Source organism: Lutra lutra, chromosome 5, assembly GCF_902655055.1.
Source record: "Lutra lutra chromosome 5, mLutLut1.2, whole genome shotgun sequence".
Lineage (NCBI taxonomy): Eukaryota > Metazoa > Chordata > Mammalia > Carnivora > Mustelidae > Lutra > Lutra lutra.
Genome location: NC_062282.1, coordinates 84,172,616 through 84,200,108, shown reverse-complemented (window position 1 = coordinate 84,200,108; position 27,493 = coordinate 84,172,616). Strand labels below are relative to the sequence as shown.

Genomic DNA, 27,493 nt, shown 5'->3' with positions numbered 1-27,493 from the left:
CTCTGAGATCATGACCTGAGCCGAAGGCAGCGGCTTAACCCACTGAGCCACCCAGGCGCCCCTCGATATGGTGATTTTTAAATGCTATTATTTCTTTTTCATACAGTTGTCATTCTTCTATAAAGAAGAACATTCCTTTTTCTTCTTTCTCTTTTTCATTTATATTTTAGGTGAAAGAGCTATGTGGCCTACAGCTTAGTCAGTTCATATAATAGATGTTTGATTAGAAAAGTTAAGTACAAATGCAATTTTAAAATATAGAGTCAGCTTACATGGACAATGGTTATCCACTCCTTAAAGGAACCATATTGTAAATCATTTTTTTGCAAAGCTTAGTAATCACCTATTCATCTCTGTTATCCTACAAACTTGAATTTTCATGTATAGCACATTTGTTCAACAAGTTACTAAATCCTTATTCTGTTGCATACACCATGTTATGCACTTAGAGTTGGAATGGTAAGTGGAAGAAACATGGCTGTCCTTCATGTAGGACGCATCCTTCTGGATGAGGAGACAGACTTGCCCAGAACCCAGTGAGTGAAGGCAATTAGGAAGATGTATCTGAGAATCTTGATTTGGAAGGTATTATAAAGGCTTTTCCTCACAAACCTCAAATAAATGCTTTGAGATTCAGAACCCTCAGCAGTTACTCTCTGTGGGTCTGATGTGAAGACTATGTAGCAGAGTTGGCAGGTCCCTGCTGTTTTCTTTCTCATGTAACCCTGAATTATGATTGTAGATGTCTTCTCTCAATTCCAATCTTTTCCTCAAGTTTTTTTTTTTTCCTCTCTAGACATTTTCCCAGCATTGCTGAGGTCCACACCTGCATAAGGCATGTCCTAGAGGCGTACTTCAGAAACTCCTAATACCCTGACATAGACACATCCAGTTAGATGTGTACGCGTCTTTAAAGAAATAAGATGTCTGTCAGTTACAGTGCTGTGACCTCAGGTTCCAGAATATGAACGCAACATTCTTTAGAAGAGCTGCTTCACTTTGGATTGAATCTAAGTTTAGAATCAGTCAGCCTCTTGTCAAAGGGAGAAGGAGAGCCTCTGAGACAGGAAAGCTCCTCGCTATGAATTGGTTTGGAAATTACTTCTCTAAATTTCCTGAGGATGCTTCCTTACTCAGCCTATACTCACCTCTGTTGCTTTCACTCATCTCTTCTGAAGATGAACATTTTCTTTCCAGTGTGAGGTAGAGAGTTGGTGATTTTTTTCTTTTTCTTTTTGGGTAGCATATCAAATCTCTTTCTGTCTCTCTGTCTAAAAATCAGTCTCTTCTTAGGAGGAGCCAAGAGAAGAAAACTAGGCTTGGGAAGAAAGTAGTTGCTATAATTTTCCACGGGTACTTGAAAAGGGGCAACTGATTAGTTCCTTCGGGCCCTGTTTGGCCAGCGAAAAGAGAAGGGCTAGCTTGGGTGAAAGGGCGTCTTTTATTCTTAACTTTCAGCGTTGAACCTTGACCAAGTAAAACTTGACTACTGGGGGCTGCCAGTAATTTCTAGTCCTTTGAAATCAAAACTCCAGAGCTTTGGCTTCAGTTAAGTTTGAATTAATCAAGGAAGCCTGGGTGGGAGGCAGAATGAATGCTTTTTAGTATTGCAAGTTTCATCAAGGAAGAGGGTGACAGGAACAACGTCCCCCCCCCCCCCCCGGCAAGGCGAAGCACCAGACAAGTGGGGACACAGGGTGGGGAATGCACTTAGCAGCAGCAAGAAGAGGACCACAGAGTGAGGTCAGAAAGCAGGGAGAGTGTGCATCTCCATCTTCCAGCACTGGGCCTCTTGCCTTGTGCTTTGAGTCAGCCTCCTGCTTCCCACCAGCTGAAGCCTCCCTCTGTTGCTTATCTCTTAGGGTGACTAAACTTCGTGGTTTACCTTGGCATGTCCTGAGTTGAGCCCTGGAAGTTCTCCCTCCTGGGAAAACCCTTAGTCCTGGGAAAGCTGGATGATGGGTCCCTGGGATTGAAGTTTTAGGTATTTGGGCAGCCCGTGTGACACCTGAGAAACTGCCCGAGAGCACCTGCCTCCATTCTCTGTTTCTTGGGAAAGGGTACAGAAGGCCCCAGGGCAGTGCAGGATCATGGAGTTAGAATAACAGTAGCCACCACCCACTGCAAGCCTCCTATGTGCTGGGAGTGTGATCCTGTTTGATCCTCAAGACCACTGCAGAGGGAGAATGTTTTCAATCCAGTTTTATGGGAGAGAGACCAGAGCTGAAGGCAGTGACGTATTTCCCAAGGTCAGACAAGTAGAAGGCAACCAGGCCACATTTGAATTTTAGCATGCCTGGGCCTAAAATCCGTCCTCCACTCAATGAAGAACTTGCCGAATCTGATGGCAAATGCGTGGTGTGGAGGGATGCAGGAAGTTTGAGGCTCCTCTCTGCTTTTATTTCCTCTCTCCACACCTGAGAAGTGTAACTCTGCTAGAGAAGGAAACACTAAGATCCCATAATTTATAACTAGATTTGAGGAGGACTCAAAGATACAGCAGAGATATGGACATTCAGTTTGGTCTAGTTCACCAAATAACCACAAGCCTGCCAGGTGTCAGGTTGTGTGCTGGATTCCGGGGTTACGGGGTCGGGGGGTATGGGCGAACAGCTTGTGCTCACTGACCCCAAGGAACAGAGGAAATAAGACAGGCATAAAGGTGGTTTCTTCACCAGTTTGAAATCTTCAGAGCTGTCTTTGTTCGCTCTGAGCTTCCATAACACAATGTCATAGACTGGGTGGTCTCGTGAACTGAAATTTATTTTTTCACGGTTCAGGAGGCTGATCAAGGTGCCCGTGTGGTCAGGTTCTGCACCTGGCTTGCAGCCTTCTTGCTGGTTGCTCAACGTGGCCTTTTTACATGGCAGTTTTGTCAGCCCATTCTCCCACCCCTATTCCTCACTTCACTGTAATCACCTCCTCAAAGCGCTATCTCCAAATACAGTCACACTGGGGGCTGGGGCTTCAACATAGACTTTGGGGGAACACAGTTCAGTCCGTACCATGGGCCCCAACCCACAGTGTAACAAACGTATTAAAGTGTACCCATACCACACGTTATATCCATACTTTTTCTGCTGTACAATAAGTGAAAGGATTTTTATAATTTTGCTTTTGAAATTATTTGGCTCTCCGCAATTAGTTCATTTTATGATTGGCTCTTGTTTCTCAGCAATCATTCGTACTTGGGATTTTTTTGCAAAATGAGAATTCTAAATTGTTTTTAAATGTAGTAAAATATTTGTGAATTTGTGAATTTGACAGTTAATGAGGTTGGCATAATGGTAGACTTCAGTGTTTAGTTGAGCATTAACTAATTTTGGATTCTGTCTTGTAGTTTTTGTATTTTGGAGCCAGTACTTTTTCCTAGGCCTCAGATAGTGTTGCAGGCTCTTGAAAAGCTCGTTAGCTTGCAAGCCTTGTCTCTAAATGCCTAAAGGATGAAAGAGTTGGGGTTATTTATAGCTCCACTTTGCACTTTCAACAGGTAGCTCCTGACCTTCAACTCCCAGCTGGTGTCTCCTTGGCACTGAAGACCGGCTATCTTCCACCCATCCTCTTCCCCATCAGCCTTCCTCCTACTCTGTGTTCCTCGCCATCTTTCTCACGTTGACATCCCCACCCACCCGATGGGAGACTCAGAGGCTTGTGTGGTCATTTGTGGCCCCCACATCCACCTCTGCCAGCTTTCAGGCTGGCTGGTGTTAGGATGACAGCTTAGGTATTGCTGGAGACGTTGTTAGGAATCTTGATTTCTATACCTCTTGTCTGGAGACCTGCGCTCTTAGCTTCGGGTGAGGCTTGGGCATTTGTTTTGTTAACAAGCTAATGTGTTTATTAAAGGCACACCAGATTTGGGAGGGCGTGGATGCAGGCAGTGTTAGTAGAAGGAAAGAGAGACGTGGATCTTAATAACAAGAACAATGCACCCCCACTGGATTTACTGCCCTGATTTAGAGGTTCTCAAAGGGCCCTCTGCTGTTTCCAAGATGCCCTCAGGGTGTTGCCTTAAGGGTGCTCAGGAGTGTTCCTTTCTGCCCTCCAGGCCATGTGTCACAGGTGCTGAGCCTTGGTGACTAGTCCTGTAACAGCAGCTGTTACGGGAAGAATTTCTGCTGTCTCTTGTTTATTTTGTCTCCCGTGTGAGGCAGGCTTGCTCTTTCATTCTTCACAGCCCACCAGAGACAGGTACAGACTGTTAATGAGGCTTGCCGAAAGGGAAGCAGGAAGTAGAATAATTACTACCATGTACAGGCTCACACTCATTCAGGGGCGGTCCCTCGACCATCCTCTCAATCTGCCCCTTCCAGGAGGCTAGGTACAGCTTACCCTTCACTGTGGGACTACCCCAGGTATCTCCATGGTAGGAGCTGGGGCAAAACCAGCTTTGGGGCCCAGAAAGAGAAGGGAGTTTTTCCACTTCACTTTTGAAGGCTTTCCCCTCGGCCCGTATTTTCTACTTGAGAATGGCGACATGGACTATCTCTTCCCTTCAGGGAAAACTAGGCCAAAGGTGTATTTGGTGGGCCCCCAGGATAATCATGTAGTACTTTGACATGAGGACATCTTCTGGGGGCACCTGGGTGGTTCAGTGTGTTAAGCATCTGACTCTGGGTTTCAGCTCAGGTCATGATCTCAGGGTCCTGGGATCCAGCCCCATCAGGTTCCACACTCAGTAAGGAGTCTGCTTGAGATTCTCTCTCTCCCTCTCCCTCTGCCCTTCTCCCACCAAAATAAATAAATCTTTAAACAAACAGAAAAAGACATCTTCTGAAGTCTTGGTTGTTTGTTTAAATGATAACTGCATGTTCAATTTCTACGGCCTTGTCCCAATTTCCATGCCCAAGCCCTATTAGTTTCTTCAATGAAGGCTCAAAACCCCTGGGGTATAGCCTCACTCAGGGCATACACTCAGACACAGCAAACTAATTATTTGTCCTTCATTCAACACAATAATCCTGTGAGGCCATCTTTTTAAATCTTACTTTCAAACAAAAAGAAACAGAGATGTTAAGCGACAGCTGAGGTCAAGCTGCCAGCAAGTGACATGCTGATGTCTGAACTGAGTCCTCTTGGTTCCAGATTTGTGGATTTAACTATTACAAAATACTAAGGAAGTAGACTGGACCTTAAGGGTGAATGACAGGGTCTGGAATAATCATGCCATTACCAGAGAGAGGGCAAAGTCAGAGCAGAAGTTGGTGGTGGGGGGGAGGGCAGATGGTGAGGAGGTTGGGCTACGAATTAAGATCCACTCAGCATCTGTGTCCCTTTCTCCTTTTTATTACTCCGTCTTGGCTTAATGGTTATCCTTCTGAACCATCCCCTTTGTTTTCAAGTTAATCACTGTTTTTGACTCTCCAGGAGCCACGCGCCAGCCCAGGCTGTGGTGAAGCAGCCTGACCGGGGAGGCCCTGGCAGGACCACCATCGCAGCGATCGTCCAGACTGGGGGAGACTGGAGCACCGGCCTCTTCAGTGTTTGCCGAGACAGGAGAATCTGTATGTGTTCCCTCTTCACGCAAGTCCTTGACTACTTTCTTTCCCAAGTCATCCCTGGGTGCAGGAGCTACGTCAGGCACAAGGACAGAAATATAATGGCTTTAGAATAAGCGGACCAATCTTCTAGCGGCTCACATGCACTCCTTGGCAGGAAAAAAATCTTGCTTTTCAGGGATGTGGATGCTTTTATAGAATAAGTGGTAACTTCAAAGATTTTTTAAACGATGAACTCCACTGTTGGCAAAGATGCATGAAATGGGCTCCCCCATCTGCTGCTGGTGGGAGGAGACGTTGGTATAACCTTCCTGCCGGATGGCTTAGCAATACGTATGACAAGAACCTCAAGTGTTATATAGCTTTGGCCCAGTCATTACATTTTTAGGCATTTAGTCTAAGGAGGTAAATCATGTGCAAAGATTTAGCAATGTTAAATTCTGCAGCATTGGTTATTGTGACAACAATCTGGAATGACCTGAAATGTTTGATGGGGCACGCACACATTGAGTTATTATACAGCCATGAAAAGTCACATTGTAGATTAACAGTCAATGGGATGAAAGATGTTTTGGTATATTTTTAAGTTAAAGAAGCAGACTGTAAAACTAAGCACATTAGACACAATTTTTGGGGGGAAATATTTTAAAAATATCTGGAAGGATACAAATACAAATGTTTATGACATACTCCAGATGGTAGGCTAATGAGTAATTTTATTTTCTTTTTGCTTATCTCTTTCTAGTATTTCTAGGAGGAATATGCAGTACTCTTATAAGAACAGAAATCATCACAAAAAGCCTCCTATGTTGACTGAAATATTTTCAGATACTATTTTAGCTCTAGAGAGGTACCTAGCTGTATGATTGTCCCCTGGAATGAAGTTCAAAGCACATCGATTCCATTTTTATCTTAGGATATTCCGACTCATCTCTGGTACCATGTCAGCATCCCTTTCCAGGTCCTGCCTTTGCCCTAGGGAGCATCTTGGCCACAAGACTTTCTGGGGGATGCTGTGTGGCTGGGGGGAGGTCTCTGTTAGATATGCATTTGTCACTAACATTCAAAATCCAGCAGACCCTGGGTCTATTATTTTTGAAGAATATGGCTTTCTCTGCCCTTTGCTGGTTTTTGGAAAGATCTGGATTCATTCCTAAAGCCTCATAGTATTGATCAGAGACCCATCTGAGCCGTTTCATGGTCCTATTCCCTACTCAGCTGACAGTCTTGCTGAGGCTAAAGCTCTCCCACCAAGTTTTGGTGTTCTGGTCCTCTATGCTTCAGTCCCTCACTGTTTGCCTGGACCCCACAGAGAAGAGATTGCCTCGTAGAAAACCTTACCCTCCATCCCTGTCCATCTGCCCATCTGAAGCAGAGCTCAACAGGTTTCTTCCTGCCGCTGCTACCCATGTGGACTTCAGATCAGATAATGACGGCAGCCATTCTCTGATTCTCTCAGCTTCTTCCTTAGTCTCTTCCAGATACTTTGACTTTGGTTGTCCCCTGTGCTGAGGTCCAAAGAAGGCAGAATAGCCATGTGGAGATGTGGAGATCTAGCATCAAATTAGGAAGTAGACATTTTCCTTTCGTAGTTTGTAGTTGGGGTTTGGGGAGTCATCAGTACATTTTCAAGTATGGCAAAGCCTAGAATATAGTGTAGTGGTGAGAACATGTTTGTATCAGATGAGACCTTGCCTTGTATCTTAGCTTGCCTCTTACTGCTATTTGACCTCGAACAAATTCTCTGGGTCTTCACTTTGCCCCCTCTAAAGGGAGGATAATAAAAGTGCTCACCTCAGGGGTTGTTGCTAAGATTAAAATATAATACCTAGAGACAAACCATAAGAGACTCTTAATCTCACAAAACAAACTGAGGGTTGCCGGGGGTAGGGGGTTAGGGAGAGGGTGGTTGGGTTATGGACACTGGGGAGGGTATGTGCTATGGTGAGTGCTGTGAATTCTGTAAGCCTGATGATGCAAAGACCTGTACCCCTGGGGCTAATAATACATTATATGTTAATTAAAAAAATACAAAACAAAACAAAACAAAACAAAAACGTAATACCTAGAACCCATTCTTAACACTGGCTTGGAACTTGACTGGATCAATTTTTTTGGTTGCATGTTCTACTGGATTGAATAGTCCTTTCAAAGTTCATGTCCACCTGTACGTTCTGAATGCGACCTTATTTGGAAATAGGGTTTCTGCTGTGTAGTCAAGTTTAAAAAGAGGTTCTACTACATTAGGGTAGATCCTAATCCAATGGCTGGTGTTTCTCATAAGAAACAGAAAATTTAAGTACAAACACTAAGAAGAGATGCCATGGGAAAACAGAGGCAGAGATTAGAATAATGCCTCCATAAGCCAAAGAATGCTAAGGATTGCCAGCATCCACCAAAAGCTTGGAGAGAGGCATGGAATAGAATTTTCCTCAGAACTTCTGGAAGGAATGAACCCTGCTAACATCTTAAGTTCATACTTCTAGCCTCCAGAATTCTCCCATTGAGAGAATGATTTCTTTTCTTTTTGAAGTTTTTATTTAAATTCCAGTTACTACCATATATTGGAATATTAGTTTCAGGTGTACAACTTAGTGATTTAACACGTCCGTACAACACCTGGTGCTCATCACAACACGTATCCTCCTTAATCCCCATCACCTGTTTCACCCATTCCTGGGGGGGGGGGCCGCCCCCGCCCCCGCACCTGCCTTCCCTCTGGTAATTGTCAGTTTGTGAGAAAATAATGCCCAGTTTGTGGTATTTATTATGGCAGCTCTAGGAAACTAATACACAAATAAACATTGGATTTCATTTGGAGGCATTGGGGTAGCTCAGAGAATCAAAAAATCAACTAAAAACTAAGTTCAGAAGGGACAAGCTGTATTTTTATACCGTACTTAAAGACTTTATTTATTTATTTGACAGAGAGATCACAGGTAGGCACAGAGGCAGGCAGAGAGAGAGGGGAAAGCAGGCTCCCTGCTGAGCAGAACACCCGATGCAGGACTTGATCCCAGGACCCTGAAATCATGACCTGAGCCAAAGGCAGAGAATCAACCCACTGAGCCACCCAGGCACCCCTGGGACAAGCTGCATTATCAGAAGCTAGTTGATACTCTCTGATCAACTGCAAACATTTTTGTCATTTTGTTTTTCCTCCTGAGAATTGATGGAGCAGATGGAGTCCATTTTGCCAGGCTTAGGTCATTCCAAAGGACAGTCCTATCAGCATTGCCCCCAGTAGAGAAGAGATATTTTTCCCAAATTACTGTTGGGGTGCTGTTATCAGGAAATGCCCAACAAATACAGAATAATGCCCCTAGTGAATCTGAGATATATTATTGTTATTTTAAGTTGTTAAGAGCCAAGAGTAGAGTCAGGAGGCATAGACGTGCTGTCGCACAGTGACTTCTACTCCGTCCCAAGGGCACCGAAAAAGTTGGCTAAAGAAACAACCATCCTCACCACGCCCCTGCCTTAAATGCTGCTTCACCACTTAGCTTTGTCCCCCAGCCCCATCAATGTGAAGACCGATCACACTCGGCCTTCTGAGATTCCCTGCTGGCCTGTTTCAGAGCCCATTCTGGGGACAAGGTAAGAAGGGAGGATGTGTGGAGAAATAGAACATTCTTTTTTTTTTTTTTTAAGATTTTATTTACTTATGTGACAGACAGAGATCACAAGTAGGCAGAGAGGCAGGCAGAGAGAGAGAGAGGAGGAAGCAGGCTCCCTGCTGAGCAGAGAGCCTGATGCGGGGCTGGATTCCAGGACCCTGGGACCATGACCTGAGCCGCAGGCAGAGGCTTTAACCCACTGAGCCACCCAGGCGCCCCGAAATAGAACATTCTTTACATTTTGGCACGATCCATGGAGAAGGGGCCATGGATACACAGTACAAGATGATCTGGAATGTTCTGTGTCCCGGTTGTTATTCCCTGGATGGACCTCCATTTTATGACTGCTCATAGTGTCTCAAAGCTGACTGTCTCAGAAGAAAATTTCCAGGTGATACGCTTTAAACGCTCATTCTCCGCAGTGTCATTAACCCAGGACATGAGTGGAACATGAGTGCTATGGAGCCTGGGCTTCTTTCCTTGTTTAAAAGGGCTGCTTTATCCACAGAATTTCAATTCAAGCCGACCACTGTGTAAATAGTTGTGACAAACTTGGGAACAAAAAAGGAGAGCCGCTTTCCATGACTTTTTCCACGCCAGAGTCCCATCCTGGGACAGCCTTCCATTACATGTTGAGAATTACTGCTATAATTTGTCATCCATTAAACAAAGGGTATGTCAAGAACAGCGGTGATTTCCATTTCTTTTTGACATTTTGCTTTGTCATTTTATTGCAATTACATTTTAAATTTATTTTTATTTATTTATTTTAAAGATTTTATTTATTTATTTGAGAGGGAGCGAGCGTGAGAGAGCACAAACAGTGAGGGGGCAGAGGGAGAAGCAGGCTCCCCGCTGAGCAGGAAGCCCAATGTGGGGCTCATTTCCAGAGCCCCCAGATCATGACCTGAGCCTGCTCCCTCTTCCCACCTGGGCACTTTTATCTGCACTCACTGTGCACTAGGGTTGGCAAATGGATATTTCTGAGTCCTTTGGAGATGGGGTTCCTGCAAGCTCAGGTGTGAAAATAAAGCCACAGGGAACTGAGTGGCTGCTAAATGTTGTCCAGGGTGAGAGGCGAGATAGCCCAGCTTCGGGAATGTTTGTGATGTTGCCCCAGAGAAGGTTTATGTGGCAGGTTTAATGCACATTGGTTTGTAATTCAATATTTACTGAGTTCCTACCCATGTGCCGACAGGTGATGGGTGTTACAGTCATAATAGTGAATAAGACAGAGAAGGTTTCATAGAGGAGAAAGACATTAAGCAAATGAATCCATAAACAATAATAGCAGTTGTGGTAAGTGCCCTGAAGGAAAGAAAGAGGGTGTTATGGAAGGAAACTATAGGGGAGTGGGGTCAGAGATGGCCTCTTTGAGAAACCGATTTAAAGCTGATACTGAAAGCTGGGAGGAAACGACGCTCAGACCACCTACCTCCGTGTGGAGGGCACCATAAGCACGTGGGGGGTGAAGAGCTTGGTGGGACTAGTACTTACCAGATGCCCAAGATGTGTAGGATGAAGTGGGCCAGGATTCTCTTTGGTTTTCTGGAAGAGGAAGGCTTGAAGAGGCCTGTGATGGAGGTCTGTGTCCCTGAACTCTATCTTGGGTAAAGTGTACCTCTCTAGAAGAAGGCACCAGTGCTTCTTGCTCACCCCTGCCGTGGCCAGCAGGGTGCCTGGTCAGCAGGAGGCACTGAAAAACATTTGCTGAACAACCCATCAGTGAATCAATTTGAACCTATATTCTCACTGGATTCTTTCTTTCTTTGCCTTTCATTGAAAGAGTCATAAATCTTCTGAGTTGGAAGGGGTACTGGCGTCACTGGTCTGGCCCCTCACCTGCTTGTCAAAATTTCCTCTGCACAGTGCCTGGCAAGAACCTGACAGCTGTGGCTTTCTGAGCATTTCTAGGAAGGAGGGCTTTTCTCCTTGGGAGGCAGCTCTGTGCTTTAAAAAAAAAACAAACAGAGAAAGAAAAAAAGGGTCCCTGGGTGGTTCAGTCAGTTAAGTGTCTGCCTTGGGCTCAGGTCATAATCCTGGGTATGGAGCCCAGCAATGGGCTCCCTGCTTTGTGGGGAGTCTCTTTCTCCCTCTCCTCTGCTGCTCTCCCTGCTTGTGCAAGCTCCCTGTCAAATAAATAAATAAAATCTTTTTAAAAAAGAGATTTTGTAAAGTTTAGCATGCACACTATGCAAAATTAAAAAGTACCTATCCCTTTGATACATTTGCTGTCCGTCCACCCAGTTTCCCCAGAAACAACAACTCTTAACTGAGTCCACAGACAGTCTGTATGCTTGTGAAGGTGTAAAATAATTTTGAAGCAAAGGAGATTATTCTTTCTATTATAACAGTATTGTGGAATCATCATAAAGAAGAAAAATACGGAGACTTATGAAAAAACAAAAACCAATATCCTGTAATCCCAGCTGTTGGAGATAATCATTGTTGATATTCTAGTACCTCTCCTTCCAGATTCTTTGCTGTACGTGTATTTATGTAATTTCCACAAATAGTAGAACTATAAACACACACTGTTCTGCACCAAATATCTTACTTGCTGCATAGATTCCATTTTATGAGTGTACCATAATTTATTTATCCAGAAATCCATTGGAGTACCTTAATGTGGTTTCCAGACTTCTTGCTGTTCAAACTCACACTCCCTGAATGTCTTCGTACAGACGGCACTTTGCATGTGTGTGAGTTTACCTGTCGGACAATTGCTGAGGAATCAACCTGTTGGTCAAATAGTGGGTACCATTTTAAATCTTGGTAGACGCTGCCAACTGGATCTCCGTTTGAAAGTTGTACTAACTTACACGCCCACCCACAATGTATGAGGGTGCCCCATTTCTTTCTTGACCATCTCTTACTGCTTGATGGTTCTGCCTTTTTGTAATAATTGATCTAAACTGTGCCTTGCTGCAGTTTCCACCCACCTTTCCTACTTCTGCTCTCTGGGGCTTCGCACTCTGGTTCTGTGTAGGCTTTTTCTTTCTCAACTCCCCTGTGAGTGAGAGGGATGAATAATAAATCACTTCCATGCATGAGGGTGGAGCCCATCTCAGAGGATAGGCCAGGAACACTGAGGGAGTGGGTGCTTCTATAACTGCCAGGCCTATGGGTGCCATGTAAGAGGAAGAGGCTGGATTTCTGGCTCAAATCCCTTTTGAGCCTGAGGCCGTAAAAACAAACAAATAAAATATAATAATATATATTTGCATATATGTATATACACAAATAACACATGTATATGTTCACCTTGTAAGAAATGAAACATTACAGAAAAGGAAATCATGAATGTTCTTTTTTATTAAATCAGTTTGGAGGGTTTCCTTCCAGATCTTTTTTTCCGTGTTTACATATGTAGCCATTAGAAATATATACTATTCTTTTGTAACACTTTAAACAAACGATAAATAGTGTTATACTGTATGTATCATTATGCAATTTGATTTTTTTTAAGGATTTAAAAGAAAAAGATTTATTTATTTGAGAGAGTGAGAGCAGGAGTGGGAGGGGCAGAGGAACAGGGAAAGAGAATCTCCAGCGGACACCTTGCTGAGCACAGAACCTGATGTGGGGCTCGATCTCTTGACCCTGAGATCACAACCTGAGCAGAAACCAAGAGTTGGCCACCCAACTGACTTTGCCACCCAGGTGCCCCTTAAGGTTTTATTTATTTATTTATTTGAGAAATGGGGGCAGGACCAGGGGAGGGGCTGAGGGAGAGAAGCTCCAGCAGACTCTGTGCTGAGCGTGGAGCCCAATGCAAGGCTCGATCTCATGACCCTGAGGTCATGACCTGAGTCAAAATCAAGAGTCAGAAACTTTATTGACTGAGTCACCTAAGTGCCCTTGCAATCTGATTTTTTTTTTTAAACTCAAAATATGTCTTAGAGATTTAATTCTCTTGGTACTTAATCTTTCACTGCATTCTTCTCCTTCTTCTTCTTTTTTAGATTTTATTTGACAGAAAGAGAGCAGAAGCAGGAGTAGCAGTAGGCAGAGGGAGAGGGAGAAGCAGGATCTCCACTAAGCAGAGAGCCTGATGAGGGGCTCGAACCCAGGATGCTGGGATTGTGCCCTGACTGAGCTGAGACCTTTTTTTTTTTTTTTAAATTAACATATAATGTATTATTTGCTTCGGGGGTACAGGTCTGTGAATCATCAGTCTTGCACTATTCACAGCGCTCACCGTAGCACATACCCTCCCCAGTGTCCATCACTCAGCCACTCTATCCCTCACCCCCCACCCCCCAGTAGCCCTCAGTTTGTTTCCTGAGATTAAGAGTATCTTATGCTTTGTATCCTTCCCCAGTTCCATTTTATTTCATTTTTCCCTCCCTTCCCCCCACGACCCCCCACTCTGACTCTCAAATTCCTCATATCGGAGAGATCATATGATAATTGTCTTTCTCTTATTGACTTATTTTGCTCAGCACAATACCCTCTAGTTCCATCCATGTCATTGCAAATGTGAGCTGAGATGTTTAACCAACAGAGCCACCCAGGTGCCCTCTTTCACTGCATTCTTAATTATTCCATAGTATGATTTATACCATCATGGCTTATTTATGCTTTCATCTATTAGTGCGCACTGAAGTTTTAAATTTCAAGCTGCAAATAATTCTACAGTGGACATCCCTGTACTGCTTCTTACTCTAGGGTAGATGCTCACACGTGGAATTACTAGATCCTAGTGTACTTAAAGTTTTACTAGATTCACCCAAGTTGCTTTCAAAAGGACTGTGTAGCTATTTCTCTCTGGTTTCCCCACAATGTAAATATTGAAAAACTTGGCATTCTTATTGGGTTTCTGAAGGTCTCAATATGCATTTCCCTGATTACTAATAACTGGCTTTTCACGGTTGCTATTGGCCATTTGTGTTTCCTTTTTGGTAAATTACCTGTTCATGTCCTATCCCCATTTTCTTCTTTTGCTTAATCCTTTATATATTGATTTGTAGGAGTTAGCAACTATGCTGTAAAAATTTCTCCTAGAGACTCTTTAAGACAGCATTCCATGGTCCCGCTCTTGCCCATTCCTCTTGAGTATGAGCCAGGAATTTTTATCTCTCTCACTCCACCATGTAGAGCTGTAACATCTGATGAAAAGCAACTTTCCTAAAGTTGCATGATGTGAGAGCGTCACACAGGAATAAATACAAATTAGTGGTAGTAAGGATACTGTCTTGGAACACACAGATCCACAACCATTGTAACATAAATACATAAAACATGAGAACATACAGGATTGTGTGTAGTAGTTAAGACTTTGGGTTTGGGGCCAGACTACCTTAGTTCAAATCTGGCCTCTTCTCCTTCCTAATAAACATGTCCCTCTGGCCGTCAGTTTATCATCTGTTAAAATGGACACAATAAGAATATCTGTATTATAGGATTGTTGTGAGAATTAAGTGAGCTAATGAATACAATATATTTTTAGTAGGGATTGGTACATGGTGAACTCTAATGTTAGCTATTACATTAATAAGAATTCGACTTTCATGTGATTTTTTAAAAAAAATCCAATCTGACTTCTGTCCCAAGGTAACTGAATGTGTGTTTTGGTGTGTTGCCTTCAGCATCTAGTAACTACATCCTAATGAATGCTTAGATAACATGGTTATCTGATGGAAAGGATTAAAAATAAAAATAACAGCATGTATTTTTTAAAAAGACATACCAGTCGTAAAGCTGAGATGCAGGAGTTCCAATGCACAAAGCAACGTTTTTACAGTATACTTACTGAGGATGGTGGGCATTTCTCCTTGCCAGTGATAGTGGTGCAGCTCAGGTGATTGTGTAAACAATTTATTATTTACTTAGCTTGTCAGCTTTATAATTATGCAATTTTAGATGAATTTTTTATTTCTAGGCATTTGCACTATTTCATAATCCATGCATTAAATGAGAGTTGATTGGTTGTTTTTTCCTGTGCCATGATTTCCACATCTCCTAATTCAGGGTTGCCTGCACTATGACCCCTATAAACTCGCAGGAAGTTGACTGGGCCATGTGTCCTCTAAGCTTTTCATCCCAGTGGTCGGTGCAGGGTGGGGCCTTCTGATCCGGCTGGGAGTAATTATTATTTTATTTAAGTGTGGGGCAAAACATCTCAGACTCACTCAAGGCTGAATTCAGAATTTGCTTTGGGGTAAGGGATGCCTACAGTACGTGATTTAGTGGATTATCTCACGACTCCCGAATGGATGGAATAGATGTTCTGGTCTTCAAAGATAGGCTGCTCCTTGTCCTCCTCCCCCTCAGAGTCCTCACTCTCTGTATGCACGTGTGCCACCTCAGCCCCTCAGAGCCAGTTGTGAAGTTCACAATCCTGGAACATCTTTCCCGAGCTTCTAAGATATAATAGCATTCCTCGCATTTTGCTTTTTTGTCATTGAATCTGGGAGTGTGACTTTGCATGCCCCACTGTTTGGGGAGGGAGGGAAGGACAGGTAACAGAAACAGGCCCTTGACAGGAAGTTATCATGCTAGTGACACTGGTATGTGAGCCTTTTTGTCAGGTGCACTTAAAAGGCTGGGATCATAATCACTTCAAACTCACTAAAATGGCTAACGTCAGAAGGACCGATAGTAGCCAATGCTGGTGAGGACGAGGAACAACTAGAACTCTCATCCGTTGCTGGTGGGATTGTTCAATGGCACAAATATTTTGGAGAATTCTATCTTGTCAAGTTCAACATAAATCTACCTCATGACCTAGCAATTCCACTTCCAGGAATCCACCTATAGGGAATGAAAATATATGTCCGCATGAAGGCCTGTCCAGGAGTGTTCGCAGTACGTATTCACAATAGCAGAGGATGGACTAGCCAGCAAGAGTCTGGAGAAGCGGTCTGTGCAACAGTCGTGTGTTGGATACTACTCAGCGCCAATGAAGAACGTACTACAGACTCGCATAACAGCAAAGGTGAACCTCAGGGAACATGACGTTGAATAAAAGAAGGTGGATATAACAATAAAAATGGCTCCCTGTATATGAAGTCCAAGAGGAGGCAAAACTTATCAATGGGAAGAGAAATCAGAACAGTGGTTGCCTCTGGAGTGGGGATTGTAGGGCTGGGATTGTTGGGAAGGGGCACAAGGGAACTCTGAGGGCAGTGTTCTACTTGTTACTTGGGTGAGAATGTGATTGTCACAAGTCACCCAACATAACATTTACGGTCTGTTCATTTTCTTGTATATAAATTATGTCTGAATACCATTTATTGCATACATGCGTTAAAGGTCATGGTTAGCTTTTTGGTGTTTATTTATTTATTTATTTTGCTGTTTTATAGTCCTAATTATTTGTGTTCTCCAAGGTCATCTTCATTTGTGATGCTATATGACATAACATCTTAACTGTATATGAGGAAGTCTTTTTTTTTTTTTAAAGATTTTATTTATTTGTTAGAGAGAGAGAGAGCATGAGCACAGGCAGACAGAGTGGTAGGCAGAGGCAGAGGGAGAAGCAGGCTCCCCGCTGAGCAAGGAGCCCGATGTGGGACTCGATCCCAGGACGCTGGGATCATGACCTGAGCCGAAGGCAGCCGCTTAACCAACTGAGCCACCCAGGCGTCCCTACGAGGAAGTCTTAATCTGCAGTCTGTTGATAGCTTTCAGTAGATCCTTGGACCCCATGAAATTGAACGCAAAATTTTGCATGTCTGGGTCTTTTTCTTTTCCCTTGAGGAGTGACTTCATAGCTATCACCATATCCTCAAAAGGGTCTGCGACCCAAAACATATTTAAAATAGAACCTCTGCATTAGATGGTTCATGCAGAATGTGTAGGAAACAGTATCAGGAGTTAAAGATCAATGAATAAATAAATCTCACACTGTTTCCAGTTGATGTTCAAGGAATCAAGCCTCTAATAGTTTACAGATTAAAACTGGCAGATGTCAGTGGCTCCATGAAACTAGCAAAATGAGAGTAACCTTCTGGCCAGGGAAATAGAATACAGTCCTGATGAGAATAACAGGCAGAATCAGCGCACCATAAAAGAGCTTTCAATCACATTTACAGAGAAAGACGCCTGCTATTCACAAGTATCATATACTGGGTCTATTTTAAATATTGAAAATAGATGAACATAATAGAAGCAACAGCTAAGATTCAACTGTAAAAAATCATTTAATGCTCTTCTCTTGACAGGAAAAAACAATTACCATAGTGAACGCTAACAGAATTGTATCAGGTGCAGCTTTGCCAGTGTTTAACAAAAGACCACAATTTTGATGTGGCTCAGTTATGGCAATTTTCATCCACTGAGTTTTGACAATTGGTTATTCATTCTCAGTCCCTGATTGCAGGGAGACAGTGCAGCATTCAATGGATGGTATCAGGTTGTAAATGCTCTTTGAGATGTGAAGTTGTTCTGAGCACATCTAAGAACCGTGGCTTTCTTTTATGTGGTTATTGACAGGTTTCTGTGGTCTGTTTTGTCCAATGTGCCTTGAGTGTGACATCGCCAGGCATCATGGAGAGTGCCTTTGTTGGCCATTGTTACCCGGGTCCACCTTTGCACTGAGAATTGGCACCAGAGAGAGACATAAAATACGGGTAAGTGTGTTTGAACCGGTATGTGAACTTGGATCTATATAAGAACCTAAATGTCTTTCAAAGCTGTGATTTAAAAAAAAAAAAAAAAAGTCTGAGTGAGAATGCTTAAAAAACACCACAGTTAGCAGAAGAGTTTGGGAAAGGAAAGGGAAGAAATTTCTGGCTTCATTCATATGGACTAAAATGGACAGGATGAAAGGCATCTCCAAGGGGGTACCTATTATAATGCTGATGATAGGTCAATGGGCCTTTTCTGTTTCTCGCTCTCTTACTGTATCAAGAGAAGATGACAGGTAGAATGGCACCAAATTTGGAGGATTTACTTGGGATGGTCTAAGTGAAAATGAAGAATATGGGGCATATGCAGAATTCACTTTGAGGGTTCCCTGGGGATGCTGCAAAGAGCCAGTGTCACTTTCCAGGGCAGCTGAGCCCAGGTACAACGAGAGACTGAGCACAGAAAGTCATACATATCAGGATGTGGACAGTTAAAAATAAAAAAGACATCTCCTTATATACTCAAATGGAATGATCCCTAAAATATATTTCAATATATTGATTCAATATATTGAATATTGAATTGAATTGAATATATATTCAAATTCAATTTGAATTCAATTGAATTTGATATTCAAATTCAATTTGAATTCAGATTGAATTTGAATATATATTCAAAAATATGTTTTATTCAATATATTGAATAAAAGGTACAAGACACAGAAGTACGCAACTATTTACATATAAGGACTATATATGTACTTGTGCCAACATAGAATTTATCTGGAAGTGTACATAAAAACCTGCCAACAACAGCTGCCCCCAGATAAGTTAAGTGGGTAGCTGGGGACAGCCGGGGAAGAGGGATGTACTTTTTACTTCCTGTGCTGCCTTACTGCGAGAACGTTGGACCATAGGCATTTATTACCCACTCCAAGGAAAGAAATAAAGTAATTCGAAGTATTAAGTCCTAATAGAAAAAAAAAAAAAAGATGCTGACAGAGAAACCAGTGGTTTCAAGTGTGAAGTCTGTGTCAGAAGCCCTAAGTGAGGCCAGGTCTCTGAGCTGCAAGGATTGATAAGCGGTTGAGCTGCTTGGCCCTTGGGGCTCCTGGTGGAGCCATGTCCCCGGGTGTCCCCGTAGGGCATTGACTTGGTGGAACTCGGAAGCAGTGGACGGGATAGGCTCCTGGGGATGGCATGGAGCCAGCGTGACTGCTCCAGGACAGAGGCGTGGGTCTCACCCTAGGGCACGCTGTGTGAGGACTGGCTCGCCGTGCACTGCTGTTGGCCCTTCTCCATCTGCCAGGTGGCCCGGGAGCTCAAGATGAGGGCCTCCCGACTCTACGAAATCTACACAGCTCCTTCAACCAAGGACAACCTTATCTGACAGAGCGAGAAAAGTCCTCCTCCTCACCCGCTCCCCAAGCCCCTCCTAGAAGAGAGATTGTTCTTAAGTTTTCATGGAAATAGTATGAAAATAAATGATTTCTCCACTATTGTCTTTACTCTCGTTCGTTCTTCACACACACCTCCGATGAAGTCTCTCTGGCATCCCAGCCTCGCCACATAAGGCAGGTTCTAGAGATGAGCTTGTGCCTTCCACACCTGCCTAGAGTTGGAGAAGGTTGCATTTCCCCCATCTTCCTACCCCCATCCTTCCCTGGGAAGCTTTCTTCCCTACCCCCTTTTGCCCACAGAGCCAGTAGTGGGGCAGGAGACGGTTGATCTTAGTTAGCACCTGGACTGGACACGAAGCATCACTAAATCAGAGAGGCACTGACCTTCCCTTGTCCTGACTCCTTCAGTCTGCACCGCATGAAGGAGAAGGTCCCGGGTGGCTGCAAATCTTGAACACCTCTCCGACACTGGTGGATCTCGGCCCCGAGCTTGAAGCCCTAGGTGGGCAGCTGAATTGCGTCGGACCCCCGCCTGCACCGAAGCGATACGCTGAAGTCCTAACTCCTTGCGTCTGCGAATGTGGCCTTACGTGGAAATAGGGTCTTGCAGACGTAATTAAGACGAAGTCATTAGGGTGGGCCCTAATCCAGTGTGACTGCTGTCCTCACGAAAAGGGGAGAAGAGACACAAAGACGCACAGAGGGAAAACAGCCGTGTGAAGACGGGTACAGAGATCGGAGAGATGCAGCCACAAACCAAGGCTGCCTGGGTGACCAGAAGCTGGAAGAGGCAAGGGAGGAGCCTCCTCTGGAGGTCTTAGAGGGAGCCTCGCCCTGCCCACATCTTGATTTTAGATTTGGAGCCTCCAAAACCGGGAGAGATTGAGTTTCAATTGCTATAAGCCAGCCAGTTTGCGGCACTCAGTTACCACCGTCCTGGGAAGTGGGTCCAGCCGCCGTCAGCCCCGGGAATGCAACACTCTTGATTTTGTTTGGGCGGCAGCACAGAACAGGGCTGAGGAGCCTGGATCCTGAAGCCCGGACCACCTCCCGCATTTGCTGAGTGTGGAACTGTGGGCGAATGTTCTGATGTCTCTGTGCCTCTGTTTCTTCATCTGTAAAAGGATGATGCTGACCTCAGAGAGCTGTGAGGATTCTCATAAGTCAAGACTCTTAGCCCACTGCCTGGCAAGTAGCAAGGACTCAGTAAATAGGAGTTGTTATAACTCTTTAACTGCTACTTTATGTTCACAGCAAATTATGTTAGTTTCCCATTTATACCTGGGATGTAAAGTTTTCAATTAAATTTTAGATTAAAGTGGAATCCATTCAAATAATGTTAAGTAAATAACAGTGTGGGTGGTTGGTAGGTGTGGCAAACATTGTGAAGGTGGGAAACCCGTTTTAGTGGCTACCTGTGTATGCCAGGCACTGTTCAAAGTGCTCTAAGTGTTTTAAGACATCTAATCCTTTCACCCCTCAAGAAGATGCTATTATAGCTCCTTTTTCCAGAAAAGGACCCGAGCCACAGAGTAGCTAAGTGGTTTGGCCATGGCCACATAGCTGTTAGGTGACAGCAGGTGCTTGAGGCTATGCTCTTAACCTCTGCACTAATAAGCAAGCGGAGAAAGCTTCTGGCCAAGAGGTCTTCCTGGGCCCGCGTGGTCATCCAAGCTGGGAGTTTGCTCTCCAGAGATGAACCCAGCCTGGGGAACTCTGAGAGGTTGTGGCAGCCATCCCCACAGATCCTCAGCCATTGCCATCTGACAAAATGATTCCTCTCCTCCTGGCCCTCTCTGTTGGACAGTCCTGAGCACCTGCCAGGAACCAACGTCCTCTGGGAAAATCAAGTGCTCAATGTTGATATTTAATCTGTGATAACATGTTCCCCCTCCAAGCCAGCTACTGAAAAAACCAGGCCCGAGGGACAACTAAACCGGTTTTATTGTTCCATGCTAAAACACACATCGGGCTTCACAAGCTTCCAGCTGGGAACAGCACGCAGTTCTGACAGAGGGGACTTGGGTAATGCCTCCACTTTGGCATGATGGGCCCCTCCCTGTGTGGAGAGCAGATGGTACTGTGGGCCCTGGTCTCTGGCGTGGGCCTCCTGTGCTGGTGGGAGCTGCAGGAGGACCTGTCCAGCAAGGTGACTCCTGTTTCCCTTGACTTCTCTTTAGTCTGGCTGGTAAAAAGCAAACTCATTAGAGCCACAAACCCAAACAAAACTGTGGGCTCCAAAAAGCAGTGGTTCTACCACGGAATCATGGAACAGAAAACAGAAATATGATGTGGACAGTTCTTTGAAAGCTGATGGTGGAGAGTGGTCCCAAAGCAAGGCAGCTTAAGGCCCTGACTTCTGGTTTCTTCCACATGTCAGATGGAGGAAAAAGGAACCCAAAATACATGCTTTCTTCCCAGGAGAAAAGTGAACCAACACCCAATATTGACATAAGAGACAACGCTGGTATTAAACTTCCTTTCCTCAGACCTGCAAAGAGCTGTCAGTGGTACAAATCCGAGGGTTTCCCAACACTGAAGTCATGTTCTATGTATTTTTCTTTTCACTAGAAAATTTCTTTTGGTTTTCCAAGATGCAAAGTGTGGAACAAATTTCTGATGTCTCCCTGTGGGCAAACAACATGAACACACAAGCAACAGACATTTCAAAGTAATCCATACAGATTGTTATAAATTATAAAACCTGACCAAACTTCTTGCCTTTACAGTGGAATATACTAAGGAAATAAGCTTCCAGCCTTGGAACTTTCTAGTTTTGGGAACAAAGATATGAAAACTTTCAAAGTCCTTAAGTGTCCCCTGCTCTATAAAATAATTTTTTATAAGTTTCTATATTTTATATACCTAAGCTTTACTTATACAACAGTCCATAAAGATTAGGATTTTATATTACATTTTATAAACATCACTCACATACACATTACCTCATCAAGATTCTCTTTTGGTCTATTAAAAACACTGTACTTAAAAAAATAGGACACAAGAGTCTATAGGTTCTCTGCTTGCATTTCAATGGGGGAGTGAATTTTTCTCCCCTTCCATTTTGTCTTTCTGCTTTTTCCCCTAAACGACACCTTCTCCCAGAGCCCCACGGAATAAGCAGCAGCAACAATTCCAGAAGATGAAACCCAGACTCTGTGGTTAGCAACTATCCCAGGGTATTCTAGGGTAAATTTCTGGGCTGACCTCATCCTGGCCATTCTAATTTATCCTCACCCACTTCCCCGCTCTCCCACCACTTTCTGGCCGAAGACTTCTTGGAATCTCTATGGTGGAATCTATATGGTGGAACCAATAGTCCAAAGATGGATCAGAAAACTTTAGGGAACAGGGAGAGTGGGGTGCTTTTCTCAAGCCTCTGTTCGGCTGGCAACAAACCAGATTCTTCATTTAATGTTTTAAAAAAATATTTTGGTCTATTGCCTAAGCAGATTCTAAATCTCCATGAAACCCTCCACTTGATAAGGCATGGAAAATTCCTGGAGGCTTAAAAAACAGCAAGTGTACAAATTAGGAGTGGTGATTTCCTGTTGCTGTGAACAGGAGATGAAGAAGAAAGAAAATGTGAGAAGCAGCAAAGGGGAATGAGAGGCCCTTGAACTAAGGCTGTAATTAGCTCATGTGGTCTGATGGGTTCTGGGGACTTGAAGTTGTTGTGGTCCACCCACCACCCCATTTTATACAACTTGCTTTTGTGTGGGCAGCCTGCCTGTCCCTCACCTTTCCAAGCATCATCTGTAAAAGTAAAACTCCTTCCACCTCTGACATTCAAATGACTTTTCTCTGGAAAATGAAGTCACCGAAACCTATTTATAGGTGTGCTGTAAGGCCTCATGGTAGTAACAAGGAGATCCCGGAATCTGAAGGCAGCATTTCTGAATCCTTTGCTGCTGGGACAAAAGAGGAGCCAACCAAACCTGAACTCATCCCAGAGGAAAGGGAACAAACACTGAATCAGAGTAGTTAAGAGAGAAGGGATGACAGACAATTGGCCACGCATCCCTGACCGCGTGTGAGAGGCAGTGTCATCCCTGAATTCTCCTTTCTGTGGTCTCTCCATACCTCTTAGCTTCTCACTCATCACCTGGCAGATAAAACCAATACTCTTGGGTCATTGTTGCTTATTATCACTTTCCCCTGGGGTTAACTGAGAGGAGGTTGTGGCTAAAAAGTCCCAGTTATTCATTTAATCAAGAGATGGGTGCTAGTCCGAGCCCTGCACGTGGCAGCTTCACCTAGAAGAAAGCATTCCTGCAACCACCAAATATGGTTCTCACTCGGCTCATGGTCTGGCTCCTGCTTGCTCCTGCTTACAAGGCTTACAAGACTGCATGAAAGGCAGTTTCATGACGAGGTTTCAGTGCAAAATTATAATCCTGAACTTTAAAACAACCAATGCATCCAAATACTGCTTTGTTCTTGTCCATTGTCTTTAATAATCAGGGCAGCGTGTGCTTTTAAAAATGAAATTCTCGGGGCGCCTGGGTGGCTCAGTGGGTTAAAGCCTCTGCCTTCGGCTCAGGTCATGATCCCAGTGTGTGCTGGGATCGAGCCCCACATCGGGCTCTCTGCTCTGCGGGGAGCCTGCTTCCTCCTCCTCTCTCTCTCTGCCTGCCTCTCTGCCTACTTGTGATCTGTCTGTCAAATAAATAAATAAAATCTTTAAAAAAAAATGAAATTCTCACTGATGTCTTAAGATGCGCAGAAGATGAGAATATATTGGCTCGGAATCTCAGGGTACTTCTGATTTGAATTTATCGGTACCGTGGCTCTCTCTGGTCACCACAGATCATTTAAAATTTGTATTTTAGGGTAGGGTGCCCGGCTGGCTCAGTCGGGAGAGCATGTGACTCTTGATCTCAGGGTTGTGAGTTTGAGCCCCACGCTGGGTGTAAAATTTGTATTTTAGAGTTTTTAAAACCAGGCATAGAAGATCATCTAATGACTTGCCCTTTAATATGACTTGTTTCTGGACAAAAAAAGAATACAATAGCCTCTCTGTAGTCTGTGGTAGCTCTCTCATTACATCATGGATTTTTCTTCTGAAATCCTTTATGTACCAAGTCCTCATTTCTTTAATCAGTATGTCCTAACAGAAACCCTCTCGATCAGTTTCAGGGGGAAAGATAGCATGGAATTGGATTGGAAAAGAACACAGATGTGGTGGGAGGACTCAGGGTGCTTGGGTGGGAGTCAGGAGAGGGGGTGAAAGCTAGGGGCTTTGTGAAGAGGCACTGGCCTCTCTGGCTTGAATATCCAAGAGGAGAGTGTCAGGCCGCCACTGCTCCAAAGGTGAGCTGGGCAGACTGGCCAGTCACAGAGCTAGAAGGAATGTGATGTCTGGTCTTTTCATTTGTCAGTTAGGTGCCAAGGTGTGAGAAACCGGCAAGATAAAGTTTGGCTCTGGCAAAAGGACAGAATAACAGGAGGGGTGGGAGTTTGCTGGAACCTGGAACAGCCCGTGAGTCACGCGCTGGTCCCTATCCTGGGTCACCACCCACGGATGCTCCAGTTGAGGACAGACGTGTTCCTTCTCCTATTGCCCTTCTGTCCCAGAGCCCGGCCTGCTGGTATTCCAGTACCATCCCTGATGTCTGACGGCTATCACATGGTCCACAAACTCCCCATTGAGCAGTTTCCATCCAAGCAGATCATGTGTTCTCTTCCGTATCCCAGTTGTTCCTAGCTCCTTCTGGGAAGATGACCAAGGCAGGGTCTGTGAAGGTGAAAAAGATTTCAGATTCTATTCTGTGTGAGCGCACCCTGGAAAGAACTATAGTTCTTAAAATTATCAAGCCTTTTGGACAGAAGCCTTTCTTTTCATTTCACAGAAGAGGTGTTCATCCTATTGGGAGGTACAGGGCCTCTAGCTCCCTGCTCCTGGTGATGCTAACTGTGGTCTTAGGTGAAGGTGGTTCTCTACTGGGCTTCTCTGCTCTCAAGTTGCTGTTTTCCCCTTTGTGATTAATCAGGGTCATGAGAGGAAATACTCTGAGCTCTTCAAGCTTTCATCCACTAATTTTAATATCTACTGATGATTCTTGTATGAACCGAGTATGAGCCTAGTGGCTGCCAAATGGTAATTTAAAAAAATTCCATCATTCCTTCTACATTTAGTAGTTGGCACTCTAAGGAAAAGCTTTTCCTTATGTTTATATAGCGTGGACTCGGGGACTTCTATCAGATGCTAAAGATTATCTGTTACTGCCAAAAATGAGTGGGCTGAGTCTAATGATGGAGAAATATCAGACAAACCCCAATGGAGAGAGAGTCTACAAAATAAAAGGCCTATATTCTTCAAAATGTGAAGGTCATGGAAGACAGTGAATCTTGAGGAACTGCTCCAGATTGAAAGAAATTAAAGAGAGATGATAATTAAATGCATTATTTGGTCCTGGATGGGATCCTAGATACCATATTACATTTTTTTGTTTCCTGTGAAGGAAAAAGAGTAGACAACAGAAAACATAGCCGGGTAATTAAATCAGACCTGTAGACTAGTTAACAGTTCTTTATCAGTGTTACCTTCCTGGCTTTGGTCGTTGTATTGTGGTTATGTAAGAGCACATCTTGCTTAGGGGACAGGCTGAAAGGTTTAGTGACAGATGGGCATTTGATTTTCAGCTTATTCTCAAATGGTTCAGAAAAATTACATATATATATAATTTACATTAAATATTTAGGTAATGTTAACTAATATATATTATATAAGACCATATATGAGGAAAAAAAAACCTTGGTAAGATGTTAGTATCTAGGGTATCTTGCTTTGAAGGGTATTTAGGATTTCTTTTGTACTATTTCAGCAGTATTTTTGTAAGCCTGAAATCCCTTCAAAAACAAAGTTAAAATCCATGAGCCCCTAGAATTTCTCCAAGGCCTCAAATACTCTACTTGGATGACCAAACTCAACGTGTATCCCCACCATCCCCACGTATATAACCAGTGTTGTTCTTGCCCTGTCCGGCCTGCAGCCCCTTTTTTCTCCCCGAGGCTGAGAATGTTCAGAAGGAAGGCAGCAACAACTCGGGCTGCCTCTGACCAGGTGAGGGCAGGCAGTCTGAACACCCAGTTCAAGAGCTGGCTGCTCCCATGACTTTGCTGCTTGGCTCCGGGGCCCTCCTCAGTACAAGTGAAATCCCAGCTGCTCATGCTGAGGGGGGGCAGAAGGACGCCTAAAGGCCGATGGGAAACTGGTCCAAGAGTGCTTAGCAAGACTTGCCTTCTGAAAGTCTCAGCCCCAGAGCCTGTCCATGAGCAAGTTCCCATGCGAGCCCAGTAAAACCGGAAGTGAGCAGAGAGGGAGCTGGCCATTTGTTGCCCAGTTGCCTTCACCTGAGCCTGATTTATTTTCTCTCCGAGCACTCCTGGCTGATTTAACAGATCAGTTCTCTCTTTGGGGAAACTTCAGTGATGTTCATAGTCTCGTTCTTTGCAGGATGGCATGGGAACCCATCTTGCCAGCAATTTATGGGAAACACTTGGGTTCCCCCAAACCCCCACTCTCCAAAGGCAGAGAGTCACTCCTGAAGAAGCCCTGAGTTTTCCAGCAGGCAGCTGCGTTTGGACTCAAAACTGAGCTTCCCTGAGCTCGCTGGGCCTGCAAATGCAGTGCAGCGTTTACTCATTTGCGGACGTGCTCCATTCGGCGCATTAGCAAGGAAGAGCGGTCCGAGTCTCCAGGTGGCTGTTTACGTTCAGCGGGCGAAGCAGGCATGGATACGACGTCTGTGATTACTGCGATGCATTCTGCAGCTCACCATGTCAGTAAGTTAGGATTTGCAATTATGCTCTCTTCCCCGTATACCACCCAACATGGGCAGGAGTTCTATGCTGCTGTTCATGACTTTTAGCCCTTAAAAGGGAAGCCACTGGTGTTGGATATACCCTGCTTCTCTTCCATCTACCGAAACTGGTGTTTGTGCTGGTCCTGGGCACGCGCCTTTGGAGCTGGGTTAATACCACTTGGGCCCAGAAAATGGCTTCTTTTATCTGCAGATCGGGCCTGGTGTCAGCAGCTGGGAGCGTGTCCCTCTGAGAGCAAAGGCAAGGCGATTTGAGATGATGGCGTCTGGATCTCCAGGAAGTGGTGCTGGTTTGTTTGCTCTTTGAACTGCATTTATTGTGATGTAGCACTTCTGAGAGGGAGTGCAGAGGCAGGAAAGTAATAAGGAAGTGACTGCCAGGGGAAGGCTGGCTGCCACATTAATCTGGCCTTCCGGGTTGTGCTAAATGATGTAGAAAGAACTTCAACTCCAAGATCGACTGACATTTCAGTAGGCACCTGAAAATCCCATCCGTGATGGGAGGTGTGAATTTACCTATGGCTGGCCCGCTGTAGTTGGGGGATGCAGCCCTTGTGAGTGCTGGGGCTACAGGCCAGG

General features: G+C 44.3%; 2 protein-coding genes across 4 annotated transcripts in view; one reads left to right on the top strand and one right to left on the bottom strand.

Moving 5' to 3' along the window:
* Positions 1-1,017: 1,017 nt before the first annotated feature.
* PLAC8L1 (PLAC8 like 1) lies at positions 1,018-19,187 on the top strand. The gene is made up of 4 exons (XM_047731162.1): positions 1,018-1,203; positions 5,368-5,504; positions 17,555-17,691; positions 18,938-19,187. The coding sequence occupies exons 1-4, from the start codon at positions 1,082-1,084 to the stop codon at positions 19,076-19,078; spliced, it is 537 nt and encodes a 178-aa protein (XP_047587118.1). The 5' UTR covers positions 1,018-1,081; the 3' UTR covers positions 19,079-19,187.
* A 1,827-nt stretch (positions 19,188-21,014) lies between these two features.
* The window catches only part of SH3RF2 (SH3 domain containing ring finger 2), a 127,543-nt gene continuing 121,064 nt past the window's right edge, over positions 21,015-27,493 (bottom strand). Inside the window, exon 11 of one of the 3 annotated variants that reach the window (XM_047731156.1) lies at positions 21,015-21,715. The gene's annotated coding sequence lies outside the window, so the exon portion shown is untranslated. Of the gene's footprint in view, positions 21,716-24,050; positions 24,826-27,493 lie in introns of those variants that run through there. The other 2 variants (XM_047731157.1, XM_047731154.1) reach the window with 2 other exon arrangements.

What these genes read in the sequence shown, in the direction of transcription:
- PLAC8L1 (XM_047731162.1), top strand. Translation starts at nt 1,082, where the DNA reads ATGAATTGGTTTGGAAATTACTTCTCTAAATTTCCTGAGGATGCTTCC. An exon ending in TTGCCGAGACAGGAGAATCT is followed by an intron (nt 5,505 to 17,554) that starts GTATGTGTTCCC and finishes GGTTATTGACAG; the next exon opens with GTTTCTGTGGTCTGTTTTGT. An exon ending in GAGAGAGACATAAAATACGG is followed by an intron (nt 17,692 to 18,937) that starts GTAAGTGTGTTT and finishes GTCTCACCCTAG; the next exon opens with GGCACGCTGTGTGAGGACTG.